Genomic DNA, 19,259 nt, shown 5'->3' with positions numbered 1-19,259 from the left:
AAATTTGTGGTGCATACTGGAGGAATTTGCACAATTTAATAACAAAGATAGAGCAAAATTACCTTTCTATTCCAGCTAATTTATTTTAACTGCTGTTGCTCCCCAGAATCCAGGTTACAGTACCTATGATGGGCAGAGCACAGATGGCCCTTTATGTAGCTTTGTGCTTAGTTCCAATACAATAAACCAAAACAATGTAACTGCTGTTTTGCCCTTGTGGCACTAACCTTGAAGAGGTTGCAAAAGTAGTATTAGTTAAAATAGAATTTCTCTCAGTTATCTGGAGCATAAATGTTGTTTCTTTAACTATTTACCTAATTATTTTTTGTCTTACATTAAACATTTTGCCTATCTTTTGTTTCAGTTGGTCTTGTAAGTTGCTTTGAAAATGATCACATACTATAAATTGCTTTTTTATATGCTATGTTTCTCTTCTAAGTGCACTGCATGGGTGGTTCATCACTAGTGGAGGTAAATTACTCATCAAAAATTCATTTATGGTGTATATCAAATGTATTAACAGTGAGACGTAGGTAAATTTAAAGTCGAGTTTTATATTGAAATTTTTATATTATTGCTTTAAGAAATGATACTTTTATAAAATTCTCAGAAAAAAGAAAAAAAAAAGGAGGGCACTTATCTGGGTGATGTGGACCTGTTGTTGAAAAAGAAGAAAAAATAAATTTGAGGGTTAGTGAATAAAATGTCCCAGTATTAGCATTGCTGGAAAAAAAAAAAGATAATGTCCAGTACCAGCAGAATTTCACCCTTAAAATACATAGAAGAAAAACAATTTTGTGTAATTTGACTTTATAAAATTCAAGAATGACTTTGCTGTCACCTAGTTGGATTAATGAGAACTGATCTAGCCTGAAGTTGGTTCTTAGGTATTGTTTATTTCACACTTAAATATTTTCATATTAAATGTGCATTTGTTTTAAGTTTAATTCCATATAGTAATATATCTACTTGTACTTGAAAAAACTGCATCACAGTTAATCTTTTTGAGTGATTCCCCCACCATCTTGATAAACTAGTGTAGCTAATAAGTACATTTTGATTTTTTACTTTTCTAACTAAAAGGACAGAATTGAGCAACTTTAGAATGTGTATTAATAAACTATAACTATTCTTAAATGTACATACCTCTTAGAAGTATTTGTACAGTGTATGTGAAATATTGGTACTTATGATGTTCTTTAGTAATTTGTTTTTCTGATGTTATTTTTGATGAATGTGGTTTTAATGTGATTACAGTCTAAATTGTTAAGCACTTAATTATAGATAGTTGTAATAAAATATGAAAAAAAATGTCAAGCATGCTCAGCTTTAAATTCCAAACATGTATGTGATGTGATACTCCTGCTTAGATAGATTCTACTTCTTTCAGGTATCTTTCTTGATTTTTACCCCTTCTAACATTGTACTTCATGCCTCAGTTTTGTCTGCCATTTGTATACATGCTTTAGGTTTTGGTCATGGTGTTAGTTTGTAAAATTGTTTTGAAATATTAAGATATGTTATTTTTATGTTCTCTTCCTATTAGTTGTTAAAATTAACAAGATTGTTGTTGAATCTTCATGTTTGCACGTTTGTGTATCTGCCTTTACACAGAGTGTTATAAACTTTATGCAATACTGTGATTTTTCTAAGTTCTTCCCTTACAGCTGTTTGAAGTGTGAACCATATATGTTTACACTACATTATTCTTTCTACCAAATTGTGGTCCACTTCTACATATTCTTGCAAAGTTATTGACATTACAACCAGTTGCAATGTAAGAAAAGATGGTTAGTGAAACTAAATATCTTGTGATTGCATGTAATGGAATTATCAAGGTAAACCGTTGTTTACCTTGTAAACAAACTAGTGTTACTAAAGTAACTGTTTACTGTTTCCCTGAACAAAACATAAATGTGAACATTTAATATCCATAATACTTGTGAAAACAAGTACATTTTTCATTTTTCCATTGTAAAACATTTTGCATTTCAAATGTAATTGTACCCAAGTTCCTAAAGTTTATGTAAAAAAAAACTAGTGTAAAGATTGAATTATGAAATGTAAACATTTTACACTTTAGAGCAAAAGTGCATTTACAAAGTTTCTATAATGTGTATATTAATAACAGTTGTAATTTAAGGTTAATTGGACTTTTATGTACAGTGTTTAATTTCATGTTTGAATATGTGATTTTTTTTTCTTCAGTTAATATTCATATAACTCTTTACTATGTTAGTTTTTTATTGTTAATTTAATCAGTACTTGGCATATGTTCAAGACTGAATGTTAGATACCAATACATTAGTCAAGGACTGTTTTATTGTTCAAGTAAGTTTTGGTTTTTGTAGTGAGATAGGTGCTAAAATGTTCTTGAAGATTACAAAAAGTGTATGTGGAAAAAGAAAATTAAATTGAAACTGAGAAAAAATAGTGTATCTATGTGAAGAAAGACATCTTTTGATTGTCAAATAGTAGTTATAACAGGGTAACCCTAGGGCATAGTTGTTGGGTTCGACTCCACACCATTTACAAATGATTTATTTAAATTAAGGTTTTGCAGTTGTGATTGAAGCACACAAGTTATCAACATGAGAAAATTTGTGTGGAATAAAGGATGCACTCAGAGACAACTGAATACAAATTAGTTTTTTATTAATACACTGAAACAACTTGACCGTTTTTAAAACTCTTAAGATAATACTAATTAGAAATAATTAAAATCTTCATTTCAAAGGTCGGGTATTCATTAAAAAGTCCTACTTTATTTATAAAATGACATTAAATACATTATCAGTTAACATGAGAAATTCTTGAAGTTATCTGTATTATGTAACTAAGTTAGTTCTGATATATATTTAAGTAGTTAAATGATAAGTATTACTAAATCTACTATTTCTTTAATACAGCTAGTGTTTTTTACTTTCCTCTCTTTAGACATATGAATTATTGAACATTACATTGAGTGAAACACTATCAGACTAACTTAGAAATAGTACAACTTGGGTGTTTGTCCAGGTAACTTCTTGGAGAATATGGTATATTTATATCTTCAGTTTTTTGGTCAGTCGTTTGGAGGTGGAACAAATGAAGTTTTGAATACAAAAAATGGCACCATATGTAAAAGTTTTAGCTTTTCTCTGATTTTTTTTTCGAAGTTAAACAGATCTATATTTGAAAGTAGTTCTTTTATCTCGATTGATACGATTAGAATTTTCTACCAATAAGTATGCTATTCTATCAAATTGTGACTAAAATCCACTTTGTGATTGGTTCTTACAGAACTAATTGTTGACCATTATCTGATATCCTTGGTTAAACAACCCAAGATGAATGACTCAGTGTATAAAGACAAACCATGTAATTTCGGTCTGTTCACAAATACTACTCCACTCGTTAGTTTCTTCGTTGAAGTCTCATTTTTTATGACATTGCTTCCCTTAGTTACATGCTTAATCAAAACAACTGAAGCTTTACCTTGGTACGTGTTTTGTTCTAGGATTTGTAGTTGTTAATATCAGCATCTCTAAGGTCAAAATTTGGAATGCATATTAACTAACTCATGCAATGGGCTTCAAGCTTGTCTCCTCATTTGGTAATACAGCTAAATAGTTAGTCTGTATTTTTCAAAAGATTTTTCAATCTGCTGTTTTTCACTGTACCACATATACAAAAAAAATCTATTTCTTGAAAATGTACAAAATATTTAGTATATGAAATTGAGCAAAATAAAATTTCCTGGTTCATAAAAAGGATTGCTTTGAGTCAAAAATGGAAAGGTATGTAAAAATGATAATATAAATTTTAGTGTAAAAAAAAACAAAAGATTCATACTTAAAGATTTATTTTTAATAAAATTACAATATATGTATTCAAAATATAGTTTTGAAATATGCAATATATTAAGTTTTATATTTTCAATAATAAAACCTGTAGACCTTGATCTAGAGTGTATATAGGTATAAAGAACATATTTTGTAAGTCAGTCAGTCAATTAGGTTAAATATTTGTAGCATAACTTTTAGTTGTGTTCCTATCAATTTTCATTCTACAACATTATTTTTAATTGATAAAAAATTAGGGGATGTCTTACCTGGAGACCATGAAACTTGTAACCAGATTATATCCTTATAAGTTTTTGTGAAATATTCAGGTGTAGCATAAAGTCCATGATTGGATCTGTGATATTTCACTAAAAACACACAAGCACTTTTAGGGTTATCAAATATCCCAGTGAAACTGGGATTGTCTTAGTTTCTTTGTACTTCAAAGGACAGTTTATCCTTATGTACAGTTTCTTTAAATTTTCCTGAAAGAATCACCTGATAGGTATCAGTGTAAATGTTTCCTTTGTTTTTAATTATGTTTTCTTAACTGAGCAGCTTCAAGAACGTAATATTAGAAAAGTGGATTGATAATTCAAGTAAACAATTAGAAATGGATCTAAAGAGTTTAAAGTATTTCCTATGATTATATCTCCACATTTGAATGGTGTATATTCATTTACTGAATGTTTGGGTTTGAATGGGGGGGGGTGATTGGCAATTTTATTTTGAACTTGCAATGGACTATAGTTGTGTGCAACTAGTGGTAGTTTTCTGGAAATAAACTTTATAAATGACTTGTCATTTTGTTAGAACATTACCTAAGCCATAAACATTTTTGGGCCTATTTGTATAATCAATCATTGTGCTTAGTGAAAGTTTTTAATAATAAACCACTTTTGTAAAGTAATTACTGTATTGCATTTCAATAATCTCAATACTTTATGGAAGATTTTATCCTATAAATATGAAGAAAGAAAATATATTGTTTAGTAACATAGTTTTATATTTATTTACTGTGTCACATTGGTTTATAAATCATGTTTTATCATAGCAAAAAAAATATAGCTCTTCAATCTTTGTACTAATACCATCTACTTTCATACAAACAATTAAATGTGAAAGGTCACACTTAAGCTCCTTACAGTATCAAACTCGTCTACTACGTTGTTCAGTCTAAATGTTAAGAAACTGCCATAGTAAACTATATTTAACAAAAACAGCAAATATTTATTCTACACAATTTGTTACAAAATTAAAGTTATCCAAACTTTTATCAAAGTGCTTTTCTTCACACACCAACAATAAAGTTTGGAACATTATACATTTCATAGGCAAATTCTTCACTATGATTTCCGTCAAAATATACTCCGATGTAATCTATTTCTAGTTGGAATGGACCAGGAGTCTTCCCACCACAAGTAATTCCAACATGAGTGATTCTATCCAGGGGGATTGGGGTTTGTTTGTCCTGAATCCTTCCTTTACTTGAGAGAAAAAACTTTGAAAATGGAATCTGGTAAAGAAATGTCAACATAAACATGGATATCTGTGTAGTTTCTTGGCTAGATCTAAAATTTGGCAATTTCAGCACCCTTCACTTTTGTTTCACTATTATTTCTACAAGTAGGATTGTCACATGAAGATCTCTACTATAAGGAACAATTTTTAGCATTTTTATTAAGCTGCAAACTAAAGTTAAAAAAAATGCACCTTACACAAAATAAGAAATAATTTTCTTCTCTTATTTTAAACAGATGGTAACCCTACATAAAGTATAATTATGAAGTCCAAGAATGCAAAAAAGTCTTCTGGTATTGTGGATATTCCTTTCATATGATCATTACAATTTTCACCCTTTTAAACATCTCTAAAAATTTTAGTAACTTCTTAAAACAGTTCAAAGTTATTCAGGATTGTGAAAGCTGTAATATATTATTTTACTATCCCTAAATAAGCATGTTTGGGATGAATTATAGTAGCATGAGACACTTCCAAAAAATACAGCTTCCTGCAAAATACAACTGGTAAACTTGATACAATGTAAGCAAATAAATATCATACCTGATACAAATTGCATACAATAAAAACAAGGACAAAGGATTTCACATACAACTGGTTTTACAAGATTTAAATAAAAGAAAACTTACGTTGTATCAATAATTATAAATACATATTTTTATGAAATAAAAAACAGATGTACACACTAGTACTTTAGGGTAAATGTTCTATCACAGTGGTTAGTTTTTACAGAATTACATTCTGAATTTCATAATTCATGAATGTTAGAGAAAGGACTTTTAACTATTATTTTTCTAATAAAAATTACCAGAACTCAAATTGCAACCTAAGGGGATTTTACCTTTGCAACTTGCCAGTAAGGACCACCACGTGTGAAAAGTATGTAGTTGTATATGTCATGCCACATAACATCAAAGTATCCAGTAGTAGTGAGGTTAAGCATGTATGACCTTCCATCACCTCGGATCCTGAGTACAAGATGGGTAAACATTTGCCAATCGAAGAATGAATCTCTCTTGAAAGATTTCTGAAAGAAAAAGGGGTGAAATATTTTTAATTAAACTTACATTTACTATCAGTTCTACAAACTGCTTCCTATTTAAATTTTGATTACAGAGAAACATCTTTTAATTATGTATGCTCTAATATATTCAGTTGTGTATACATTCTTACCCAACATATTTGGACATTATTTTGATAATAAAAGTAATTTCAATTAGACAAATAGCCTGCAAAAGCTTGCTTGTTCTCACAATACAGTATCTGTAGTTTAAGAGAAAGTTATAATAATTCCAATCAAGTTAAAGTTAGAAACTTATTCAAATAATTTATTGTAACAACAAATACTTTATGGGTGGATAAGTAAAAATGGTTAGAAGTATTTAAAGGAAAAGTGCTATTTCCAATATATATTTATATATATATATACACATTTTTTATTCTTTACAAATAAAAGTGCTTACCCTGGCTCTATGACACCGAATATTACAGTATCCTGATTCTTTTATTTGGCCATCTTTGGGAGTCCTGCAGTCTAAGTAACCACTAAATAACCCTTTTTTGTTGTTGTTAAGAGTGAACTCACAATGACTAAATCCATCTTTATTATCACTGTCTGATGTGCACACCCACTTGTTCAACTTTTCCTGCAACACAGGATGAGAAAAAACATACTCAGCAAAGATTAGTTATTATCAAATGATGCTACAAGCTCTGAAAACTGGAAAACAATCTGAACTAAAACATACAACACTAAACTTCAAACATTTAAACCTCAAGGCATGTCATTTCTCAGCCAGTAATCGTAATTTTAAACTTTAGAGTTTCAAAGACAGAAAATGAAACTATGGATACAACTTCACATGTAATTAATTAAATATATATATCAGAAAAAACTTAGTAATGTATTTTCAAAGCTTGAAATTATTTGAAATCTAATTATATTTGCACAGTAAAGAAAGCAGACGTAGGGATCTCATTCTCATAAATCCATTTTTATACACATTGGTTACAAATATCATATGAAATAAAATAAATGATTGGTTGTAATTGAACATGTAGATTATTTGCTTTTAACATATGGAACTGTATGAAACAAATCATCTGTGTTTTACATGCACTGATCACGAATATTATGTGATATAAGCAATTCAGCTGGTTATGGTTGAACATGTAAATTATTTACTTTATGGAAGGTTGTGAAACTAACTCATACCTATTCATATCACTTACTTCAAAATTATTTTTTCTTAAGTTAAAATATAGATATGCATATGTTTGTCACACATTTATTTTAGCATATTTAAATGTACAAAACTGGAGAAAATTACATACAGAAACATTTAAGAATCATTATATATCTTCTACATGTTATGGCTGTCAAGAATAGTATGCAATTCTACTCTTCATACAAATTTATTAAATGTTTTGTTATATTCAAATTATGGTTTTGTTCTACTACTTTATCTATACCTAATTAAAAAAATACATTTTACACACAACCAACATGAAGTTACTAAAGAATTAAGATAAAAAGAAAAAACTTATTTTGGTACCTTTGTATCAAATGCCCATACAATCTCAGAATTCCCAGGCATGTAAAAATTATGTTTGTGTTCTACTATTTTACCTATACCTAATTACAAGATATAAGCTTTACCAACCACAAACAATAATATGAAGTTACTAGAGAAAAAGATTAGTGCAGAAAAAATTTTTTCTGGTACCTTTGTATCAAATGTCCAAACAATCTCAGAATCTCCAGGCAAGTAAAACTTTGGATCATATTGAAATTTTTCAGACATTTCTTCTTTCCATAGTTGAACTTCACTTTTAAGTTGTTTAATTCCATATTTCATTTCATCTAAGTAATTTCGCTTAGTTTGGTTTCGATAACGTGGACCTTTTATATCACGCTCCCAAAAAGATGCACGTATTGGCACAGTAAATAAAGGTGTGGAAATTTTTTTAACATAACCCCAAAATAAAGGTTTTATGAACTGTTGATGACTGAATAAATTAAATGTTGAAGTGAAAGAATGTAAAAAAAGTTTTTCCAAAAACATTCCTAGTTTTTATAACAATCCAAAAGATTAATAAAATATTTTCATTTCTATTATTTGCAACAGTTAGATTGGAGAGATGTTTTTGTCGTTGCCTTCTTTATAAATGGTTACATGCAATTCTTCTTACAAGACCCACTTCCTGTTTTAAATAAATATGAAAAATCAATTCTAATGAAATTAATAAAAAAACAAAAATGAAATACAAATAGGTGTTCATGGTATATGTAATACACAGCCTCATTCATTACAACTTCAATAAGACTACAAGTCTTCCATCTAGTCTAGTACCATTTATGTACAGCAATTTTTCTTAATAAGATCTCAAAGTAGCAGTAAAACAATCTAACATAAAAATAACCAAGATAAACAGAATTCTATCTAGCCAACTGAATTCACTTTGCCATTCATCCCCTAAAAAATCTTAATACCAAACTAAATGTAACTTTTCATACTTATATGTCTATGCAATAAAAGCTTAAACTAATGGTGTATGTTACATTATCAAACAAACCATTCCATACCATTACAATTTAACAGATTAATGCACTTGCCAAATAAAAACAAGAATGAATTTGGACTTTTAGCTCCTAATATATTTGAATTTCCAACTTATTATATGAAAAGTACAACTCCCAATTATATTACCAAAGTCACCTCTAGTTTTTAATTCCAAGAAAAAGACTAATTTTTAAAACTTTTTAAATTTTTGAAAGACATCCTCTGCCTCTCACTCACATGTAAGTGCAAATACATCTCATAATCATATCACTTCTTTTCATCATAGACAAATATTGTTAAAATTTAACACTGTTAGTAAACATATCCAAATACTCTTTTAAAGTTTTCCACTCAACACAAATGCTCCTCACACACTGAATGTCCTTTCCAAATTTTAAAACTCTAAATAAGCTATACTTATCAATATTAAAAACTACTTTTTATATTCTAAGTAGCCACTAATACTGTTTATTTATTTTTAATGGAAAATATAATAAATGTCAGCCTTAGCATGATCATTATCAAATTATGTAACTTCTCAAAAAAAAATCTATGTCAATAACATAAACAATGAACAAAAGTATAATTCAAAGGAAAGCCTTCAAAAGTAATATATACTTTTAATTTCAATAACAGGTAATTAACACTAAATCATATAAATACTATTAATTATAAGACATGATTCAATATAAGAAATCAAAAGGGAACTGACAATGTTATTAAAACAGGGAATAGAGTAAAATTTCTACGATGGTGCTGACAAACTACTAAATTATAATTGTAAATTTAATTAGATAATGTTACTAAATAACTAACTTAAGAACATGTACATATAAACATTTCACTCTCTAATGAACAGCAAAACTGGTTTGCATAATTGAAAATTGCATTTATCCATGGACATAAAAGAATTATTGTGTACAATTCTATTTTATGTTATCTTCCCTTGCACCAGCTACGTTTATAGTTAAAAAAAAAAAAAGGCATTGATTATGGGGGTTCAAAACTAATATAACAATTTTTCCTGAATAAAAGTCTGGAAAAGGTTCAGTTTTTGCCTAATATAATTAGAAAGTCTAACATTCTTTAAACACTTATTAGTTTATCAATACCTGCTATAAATATAACTTAGTAGATTGTTATTACATTAAAAATTGTACTGATTTTTTCTATATCAAGAATAAGTTTTCTAAATTCTAGATTGACAAGAATGATAACTTCTAAAAATTCTCAGCATATAAAACTAAATCTGTAAAAAAACATAAAAACACAATCCCAAAATACCCTTTAGTTTTAATTTTTGTATGTTTTAATACTCATACATATTTCATAAAATGTTATAACATTTAGAATAAACGTTGAGCTTTTAGTCTGTTTAAATATTACATGAAGAAAAAGGAAAGAATCACCTGTTTAGCTAACTTGTATTAAATTGAAGTTCAAAAGTGCTACAAAAAGAACAAATTAATATGTAATTTATTAATAGCTGTCTAGCTCTACGTACTGAAGCTATATATGAGGCAGTTTAACGTGTGACTCCTCCTGGGTCGGATTTAACAACCAGATAGAACTAACCGAGCTCCTCTTTGCTTTCGCTTGATGTATTATTGGTGAGAAAAGAACTCATCGGACCCCTTTTATTCATTTTTTGGTTTATTAGATATTTAGGCTCCCACACATGCCAAATAACAAATGTAGAAAGTTCCTTTTTTTTTGTAATACAAGTACTAGAATTAATGCTAGTTTGTTTGTGTTGTGATATTTAGTTCGTTCCTGGAATCCCAACCATTTCTTTAAAAAGTTTAGCTAATAATTCTTAATACTATTGTGTTTGTGTTTTTTCTTATAGCAAAGCCACATCGGGCTATCTGCTCAGCCCACCGAGGGGAATCGAACCCCTGATTTTAGCGTTGTAAATCCGTCTTATTACTATTAGAAATACACATCATTCAGAAGAAATCCAATGCATAACCTGAGCGTTTGTAGAAAGTAGACTATTCTTCATCAGAATTAAAGGATTGTATATAGCAAAAATAGTAAGATGCATATAATTATAAACAGATGATATGACTCCACCAATTATAAATACATAATTTACCGTATATCATGTGCTCAACGTAAGTTGGACACTATTATATCTTTCAATTTAAAACGCCCTCTATGTGCAATTCAATGGTTATTAATTCCATTTTACAAATTATTCCAAAAACACCCTAACTTATTGAGTATAACTTTTTTCATTACAGCTTATTTTTGACGAAGTTTGCTAAAATAAATTAGTAATTTTCTAGAATAATTTAAGTAATAAATGTTGAATTACGTATATCATGCACCTATCATTATTTGTTTTCACATAAATTAACACTTAAATGTAAAATAGAAATGTCACTGTTATTCCTGCTGTACAGAATGAAATAAGAGCTGAATGCTTTTATTCAAATGCATTCCAAAACCTTGTTGTCTTCCACTCTTTCTATTATGCAAAGACTGGAGAACCCCCTGCGTCAAACTCCTAGAGACAACTAACTATAACATAAGCCTGAGAACCACTGCTTCATAACCACAGTGGTTCATAACAATGGTAACACGCACCTACTTGTACACATAATTGTTCTCTGTTACGTCCTTCATTCTAAGTGAGCTGTACTTTACCTTTTTGCACAGAAAGGAATGGCTCCGTGCTACATTGGGGTCCTTCAGTTGCTATTCTCAGAACTCTTGAAACATTAATCATGGCATTCCATTTATTAATGAAATAATCTACTGTGTTAATTGTTGTAACTATTGCAGAAACTGTCTCAGTTCTCACGCGGTGTCCAGAGTACAGACATTCTACGAACAGGGAAAGACTCATTTAGCAAAACAATCTATCTGCTCTTCAGTGTTGTGGGCCTAAGTGAAAGTATGTGATTAAATCATAATCGTACAACGTTTTTATACAATGTACTGTCACTCTTTTGGGGTTCTTAAAGTCATCAACTTCTTCAGCAATGCACGGTCGACTTGAACAGTAAGCTTTCTACCATACAATTAATAACAAAAGTGTTTAACGAAGACAATGATGGCAATCAATTATTTCTTTGTTGTACATTATCTGCAATTAGAAGTTATGAGTGTATGGCTAGTGTATGCGCTTATGTTGTTCTCTTCTGTCATCTAACTGTGACAACATTGTTCTGATCCCATTATCATTGGTGTCTCGCAGAATTCACCGTCCAGTTGTGCATATGCCAACACTTTTAATAAAGTACACTTCAGGCATTGGGTTGCTTGTTTGCTTTTCTCATGCTATCTGAATAGCATCTCTAATTTAGTAAGAGCCAATAATGGTGAGGTGATTTTAGAGAAACTGGTCTCAAACCCTCAGTAATACGATGCAAAACCACGAAAATTATAGACTTTACATTTGGTCACAGGTTGAAGATAATCTTACGTAATTGCTATTTTAGCAGGATCCATGGAGGTTTCTTTTCTGGTCGCAATATGACCGAGAATTTTTACTTCTGTGAAAATTAATGCACATTTCTTGCTTTCAGTTTCATATATGTCTTTTTAATCAACTAGAAAACCATTTCATAGCTTTCAACTGCAACTTATACACGTGACCAAATGCCAAGACACCACTGACATAAATCAGCCATTTCTCCTGTTGCTCCTTCATTGCAAGCTTTTTAGCCTCTTGAAAGTGGTAAGCAAGACATAGGACATATTCATAAGACAAAACTTGTGCAATTGATTGTTCATACTAAAATGAATATGCTTTCCTTGTTATTCTGTTGAATTTGCCATTATCCAAATGTCAGGTCTAAATTATTGAATCAGTAGGCCCCTTCAGTCACATCTAGACATTTATGTGTTCAGGGATTACAAAGGTATAAACATAAATTATCTAATACAAAATCAGTACAGAACAATCTTTCCTGAAATTATTGTTGGAAACGATCAAGCATTCTCGAAGGCTGTGTCGTTCTTTAACATGCTGTACTTTAGCACTGGTTACATCCTTAGTACTTCAGAGAAGACTATTTTGTGGTTATTTAACAGGGTGTGTATCACCTGTAACTGCATGATGTTTTGTGGCATTGTTTGACCCTATAAGCCAGTTTGTTCCGTAAGTAAATTGGATTATTTGAACAATAAATCAGTGAGTTACTGTCACTAAGTTAAGTCTAGATTGCCTGCACAGCCCTCAACTAGCAATCTCAGATTCATTGATATCCATGCATTTATTTTTGGACAATGTGCAAAGGAAGAAACCGTACCATTACCACAAGTATCTGTTACTTCCATTTCATTTAGTGTGCCCATTACAGAATGCATTTACATAACTATCATTCATTATTAGAGATAAATACTGAGACTTCATCCTCCCTCAGACAGGTAACAGGGCGAGACAGTGCTGCTTGTTTCCTGAAGTGGAAACACTTTATATCAAGCATGTATTCAAAATTTGACTACACGGCACTGACACACCAGACACTGCTCATAGTAAACCATTCGTATACACTGAGATATTGCGACGTTCTCTCTTCGTACATCTATACCAATGACGCCAATGACACAACAAAAGTCGTCGATAACTAACTTAATTTTATAAGCTATACATCTTAGATATAACTAAAGTATGGACTTTCTATTCACATATGTTCTTCCTCCCCTATATTAACCAGAAACTCTATCTTTCGTTCTTGTATTTCTGCAGATAAAAACAGAGACCCATTTAACCTACAGAAAACTAGCCTGATAACCACAATTTTTGGTGCAACCTGTTTATTTCACACCTCCAAGCCAATTGACTTGGGTTCCTCTAGTTTTTCAAAGATATATCAATAGTATTTTACTATCTTGTATTACTATACTATCGACCATAACCATTAGTCTTGTGTACTTGCTGTTTGGCAAAGTATGGACAGTTCACACGAAAGTGCCATATTGCTCCTAAGACAAAGTCTGTGCTATGCTCTTCCCAAATAGAGGCATTGATAGTATAAGTTGCAGCACACTTACCATGGGAAGACTGAAAGAGAAGAGTCTTGCTCATTCTATGGATATCAGTGGAATTACTTTAATGCTGGAATGTGATGGCTTACCTTCAGTTGGGCTTGAACCTGGCATACTATGGATTTTTGGATAGAAAGGTTCTTTCAAGATAAAAACCACTGTAGCTGTTACTACGAGCTTTTTCCTCTCTTGAAACTTGTCCAAAGTTAATATTCCATATTTAGTGTGAGAAAAACCGGCTCAGTAACAATGAAAATATCTCTTACTATCAGGTATTGTCTTATTGCGCAGCCCTTCCACAAATTTACTTATCAAGGAGGGTAACCTCACACTCTGTTCAGACCATTGTATGAAATGTATAGAATCAAAGGCAGCTAGAATGATACCAACTTAACACCTTTAATATTGTCAGAAAAAGAGTATAACCCGAGCATTTTAGAAAGATGGACCTTTCTTCTTCAGACGCAAACTGGGAAACTCAAGAAATTCCAAGCCATAAAAATAAACACACAACAGAAATGAAGAAAAGATATTACGAGTCTAACAGACTTGAGTATGGCTAATGAAATGGAATTTTGGACTTTTGATCTTATTAGCAACCAAAATAACACAATCTTATTTCTGACCAATTCTCCATGAAATTTGGTGACAGATCCCTAAAATTCTACCTACTGGACGACTTCGACGTAAGACCTACCGATTGCACTTGCACGAATTACTTATGAATGCAGAGTGTAATGACAAATGGTCATTCACTTTTGTTATCAGTTATGCTAGTTAATAACAGATGATAAACTATTTTGCTTTCAAACCATAGAGACGGCAAGTGACTGGTTGGTAGACAATGTCTTTTTAGGGTCAAGAAACAACAATATGGCTAATGCACAGTCACTTTGGAAAGAAAACTTCTTCTACACCTGAACGAGAAAAGCCAAGCAATCTGGCCCTACCAAAACTGATCTTCTTGTGCTCATAGTTCAAAAGCTACGTCGTCGTATTTGCAGACTTATATTCAAAACTTTATAGAACTGCTATTTATGAATATAAGCCAATAAGTTTAGTATCAAATTGTAGATAATAATTCGTATCTCAGCATTATACATTAGTTAATTTCTTAATTTGCCCATTAAAAAGAAAGGTCCTCCTTTCGAAAGCGCTCGAGCTATAGGGTTTCTATTTCATTTTTCGAGAGTTGCTGGCTCGAATCCCCGTCGCACCAAACATGCTCGCCCTTTCAGCCGTGGGAGCGTTATAATGGTACGGTCAATACCACTATTCGTTGGTAAAAGAGTAGCCCAAGAGTTGAGGTAGGTGGTGATGACTAACACCTTCCCTGTACAAAACAAAACAAACCAAATCTAATTTATTTTTATCAAGACTTTTTGGACCTACGTGTTTTTAGAACGTTATTCATTTAAAAATAAATTCGGTATGTTGAATGAAGTATTGGTTCATATTAGATGTTTGTAATGTCGAAATACAAAGTTGATAGTTTTTGTTATTGTGTTTTCATATTTAAATTACCGACATTGAAAAGCTCAACATAAGTGAGCTCGAAAAATCATATTTTGTTAAACATTTTTTCTAATTTCACGCAAAGCTACTCGAGGGCTATCTGCACTAGCTGTCCCTAATTCAGCAGTATAAAACTAGAGGGAAGGCAGCTAGTCATCACCACCCACCGCCAACTCTTGGGCTATTCTTTTACCAACGAATAGTGGAATTCACTGTAACATTATAACGCTCCCACGGCTGAAAGGACGAGCATGTTTGTTGCGACGGGGAGTCGTACCTGCGACCCTCAGACTACCAGTCGAACGCCTAAACCCACCTGGCCATGCCGGGGCTTTTGTTAAATTTAGTGTGTTTTGTGTTTTTTCTTATAGCAAAGCCACATCGGGTTATCTGCTGTGCCTACTGAGAGGAATCGAACGCCTGATTTTAGCATTGTAAATCCGTAGACTTACCGCTGTACTAGCGGGGAACGTTAAACTCAGTCACAGCCCAGTTACTAAGCTTGATAAATTATAGTGAGATTACTATTGATATAGTAATTTACGATTTTTGTTATTTTAAAAAAAAGTATATACAAAACCTAAATATTTTTTTTCGTCCTCCATGTGCGAAATTTGATAAGGTTTAGCAACTTACAGAAAACAATAAATCAAGTACAAGGTTCGAAGATAATTGTATTTTATTCTTTTTTTTACTGTTCTCCGTTTCAAGAAGACTGAGATTTAATAACTTACTTGCAAATAGAAATAGTGCATATACATATATATTATAACTGAAATGTGGCAGTATTTTACAAAATACTAGTTCACTAAAATACTTGTGTGTTTTCTTTTAGCTAAGCCACATCGGGCTATCGGCTGAGTCAACCGAGGGGAATCGAACCGCTGGTTTTAACGTTGTAAATTCGTAGACTAACTGCCGTTCTAGCAGGGGGCACTAAAACGCAGCCAAGACTTTGTAAAAGCTAATTATATATCCTTTGATACGTTAACAAAAATGCACGTGTTCTGTGCTGTTGCAACTTATTTAAAGTGTAATGTTTGTCAAGCAAAGCTCAAAAGTCGTTGTTGTTGTTTGGAATTTCGCACAAAGCTACTCGAGGGCTATCTGTGCTAGCCGTCCCTAATTTAGCAGTGTAAGACTAGAGGGAAGGCAGCTAGTCATCATCACCCACCTCCAAATCTTGGGCTACTCTTTTACCAACGAATAGTGGGATTGACCGTCACATTATAACGCCCCCATGGTTGGGAGGGCGACCATGTTTAGTGCGACACGGGCGCGAACCCGCGACCCTCGGATTACGAGTCGCACGCCTTAACGCGCTAGGCCATGCCAGGCCCATCTCAAAGGTCAATGAAATAAAAATTATAAATATATATATATATATATAGATTTACAATGTTATGAGCTTTAAGCTATTATGCTAAATATTTGTGTCATGAATTTTATGCTCCCCAGTGGCTCATCGATATGTCTGCGGACTTACACGCTAAAATCCGGGTTTCGATACCCGTGGTGGGCAGAGCACAGATAGCTCATTGTGTAGCTTTGTGCTTAATTCAAAACAACAAAATGAATTGTATGGGGGCTTATTTTCTGCATTACCGTGTTTACCGGAGGTAAATCAGCCTTCAGAGAAATTTTAAAATAGTGTTTTAGTCAATATAAGAATACCTGAGTCACATTCAATACTAGTACAAATATATAATTACTGCAGTTTTGAAAATCAGTGACACAAGGTATAACTACCATTGATACCAGTGACAGGAAGTGCTGATTATATGTGTCGTTTATGGTGGCTGGTGCGGCGAGAACAGTTCAGCCTATCAGCATGCGTTGAACATCTTGAAAGTATATCCATGATGTCCTAAAAACACGTTGGTCCAAGAAGTCTTGATAAAAATGAAATTGAAGTCCAACCGCTTTCGAAAGCTGGACCTTTCTTCTTCAAACTCTCAAACTCCCAGTTTGCCCCTGAAGAAGAAAGGTATACCTTTTGAATGCGTTTGAGCTATATAGTTTTTATTTAATTTTGAAAGTATATCTTCAGGGTTGCGCTGCAAAGTTGGGTAGTTAATACCAAATAGCGCGAATTTAGTATTATTCATCATGCTTAATGCTAATTTATTTTTAGTTATGCATTTTTATGATAGTTTAGGATATTTTATATCTTTTGATCATTGTTATGCAGGTATATATATGTGCGTATGTATACAATATATAAAGTGCTATAAACCAAAGCCACCGATCAGGGTACGCCACTGACATGTTATAATTCTACAGCAAAAAAGCATTGATTGCGACATTCTGAGAAAACACTTGCAATTCTCCACTATGCAACGACCAATCACAGTACGATGGATTTGCAGTCAGAGGGACAAAAAATAATTTGGCCCTGCATGGCCAGGTGGTTAAGGCGCTCGACTCGTAATCTGAGGGTCGTAGGTTCGAATCTCTTTCATACCAAAGATGCTCGATCTTTCAGCAGTGGGAGTGTTACAATGTTTCTATCAATCCCACTATTCGTTGTTAAAAAGAGTAGCCCACGAGTTGGTGGTGGATAGCGATGATTTGCTGCCTTCTCTCCAGTCTTACACTGCTAAATTACGGACGGCTAGCGCAGATAGCCCTCGTGTAACTTTGCGCGAAATTCAAACAAACAAACCAAGAGAAAATTTTTTAAAAAAATATCTCATGTAGTGTGGTGACAAGACAACAATAGTTTAACAACTTGTCCTAAATGTCATATACTTCAACAATCGAGACAGTCTACGCTTAACATCCGAGAGATCTAATATATTGACTCTTGTTATAGGTCATCACCAAGGCTATAGTAATATCAATTAGACAGTGGTGCGTTAATTAATAGATAATAAGTGAAAGTTATATCGCGTCATATTTCATATTCCACTTAGGATTTTTTTTCTGTACTCAAGATTTTTGAAAAAGTAACTAACAAAATTTTAAAATCGTCAAATGTTGAAAAATCTTAATATTTGATAAAATTCGTAAATAATTACCAGTTTTCAAGACCAAGCTTCAAATACCAATATCTTGATTATTGCCATTTTGAGTGATGTGCACAGAGTTTATCTGATTTTCCATTTCTCTCTCTCTCTTTTTTTTTCTTGGAAAATCTGAATTTTATTTTTCTATCTATGTGAACTTAGTATTCCGTTTTGTGACAAATTTGAAAGTATAACACGCCATCCGTAATGACGAGAAAACTCACTTGTAGAGAAAATTATATATTTAAAGACGGCTGGTATAGGTTGAGAAAACATTAGTAGAGGAGCGAACAACGTTTCGACTTTCTTCGGTCATCGTCAGGTTCACAAAGAAAGAAAGGGTTACTGACCGGTAGCTGACCACTTGTTTCAAGGCGGTTGTGTAATTGAGTGTAGGAATGTAGAGGGCATGCTTAGATGTTGGATATATTTATTAATATAGGTATAAAGGTGTTCCTTTGTATTGTTTTTTTTTACAACAACTCAAACCCAAAATAAACCAATACAAAGGAACACTTTTATACCTGTATTGAGAAGGCATTCGACACTGTATGGCATAACGGTCTCCGGTTCCGAATGCAAGAAATGGGACTACCGCGGGGAACTATTTGCTGGCTGTCAAATTTTCTGGAAAACAGATCATGTGGAATAAATATTGAAGGGACCTTCTCTGAGAGTTTCACTTCAAAAGCTGGCGTTCCTCAAGGAAGGGTAGCTAGCCCTATCCTATTCATCATGTACGTGAATAATATGCCTCTAAAACATACAAATAATGGATACTCCTCACAGCTCGCAGACAATGTAGCAATCTGGAAAAGTACACCAAC

General features: G+C 32.1%; 1 protein-coding gene across 4 annotated transcripts; it reads right to left on the bottom strand.

The window, feature by feature from the left end:
* Positions 1-132: 132 nt before the first annotated feature.
* On the bottom strand, positions 133-11,080 carry CIA30 (complex I intermediate-associated protein 30). Of its 4 annotated transcripts, none has more exons than XM_076455596.1 (5): positions 11,007-11,080; positions 8,072-8,549; positions 6,809-6,991; positions 6,187-6,372; positions 133-5,340 (listed from the first exon to the last, which is right to left on the bottom strand). In XM_076455596.1, the coding sequence occupies exons 2-5, from the start codon at positions 8,408-8,410 to the stop codon at positions 5,116-5,118; spliced, it is 933 nt and encodes a 310-aa protein (XP_076311711.1). In that variant the 5' UTR covers positions 8,411-8,549; positions 11,007-11,080; the 3' UTR covers positions 133-5,115. The 4 variants fall into 4 exon arrangements, with proteins under 4 accessions (XP_076311711.1, XP_076311710.1, XP_076311709.1 ...); XM_076455595.1 differs by having other exon boundaries at positions 10,413-11,069; XM_076455594.1 differs by having other exon boundaries at positions 10,881-11,020.
* Positions 11,081-19,259: the final 8,179 nt, after the last annotated feature.

This window comes from Tachypleus tridentatus, chromosome 9 (assembly GCF_004210375.1).
Source record: "Tachypleus tridentatus isolate NWPU-2018 chromosome 9, ASM421037v1, whole genome shotgun sequence".
Lineage (NCBI taxonomy): Eukaryota > Metazoa > Arthropoda > Merostomata > Xiphosura > Limulidae > Tachypleus > Tachypleus tridentatus.
This window is presented reverse-complemented; position numbering and strand designations above follow the sequence as displayed.

Excerpts from the sequence above, each read along its gene's own strand:
- CIA30 (XM_076455596.1), bottom strand. The coding sequence starts at position 8,410 with ATGTTTTTGGAAAAACTTTTTTTACATTCTTTCACTTCAACATTTAAT. Across the intron at positions 6,373-6,808 it reads TTCGGTGTCATAGAGCCAGG|AAATCTTTCAAGAGAGATTC; the intron begins GTAAGCACTTTT and ends TTTTTCTTTCAG. Across the intron at positions 5,341-6,186 it reads CTTACTGGCAAGTTGCAAAG|ATTCCATTTTCAAAGTTTTT; the intron begins GTAAAATCCCCT and ends TTTCTTTACCAG.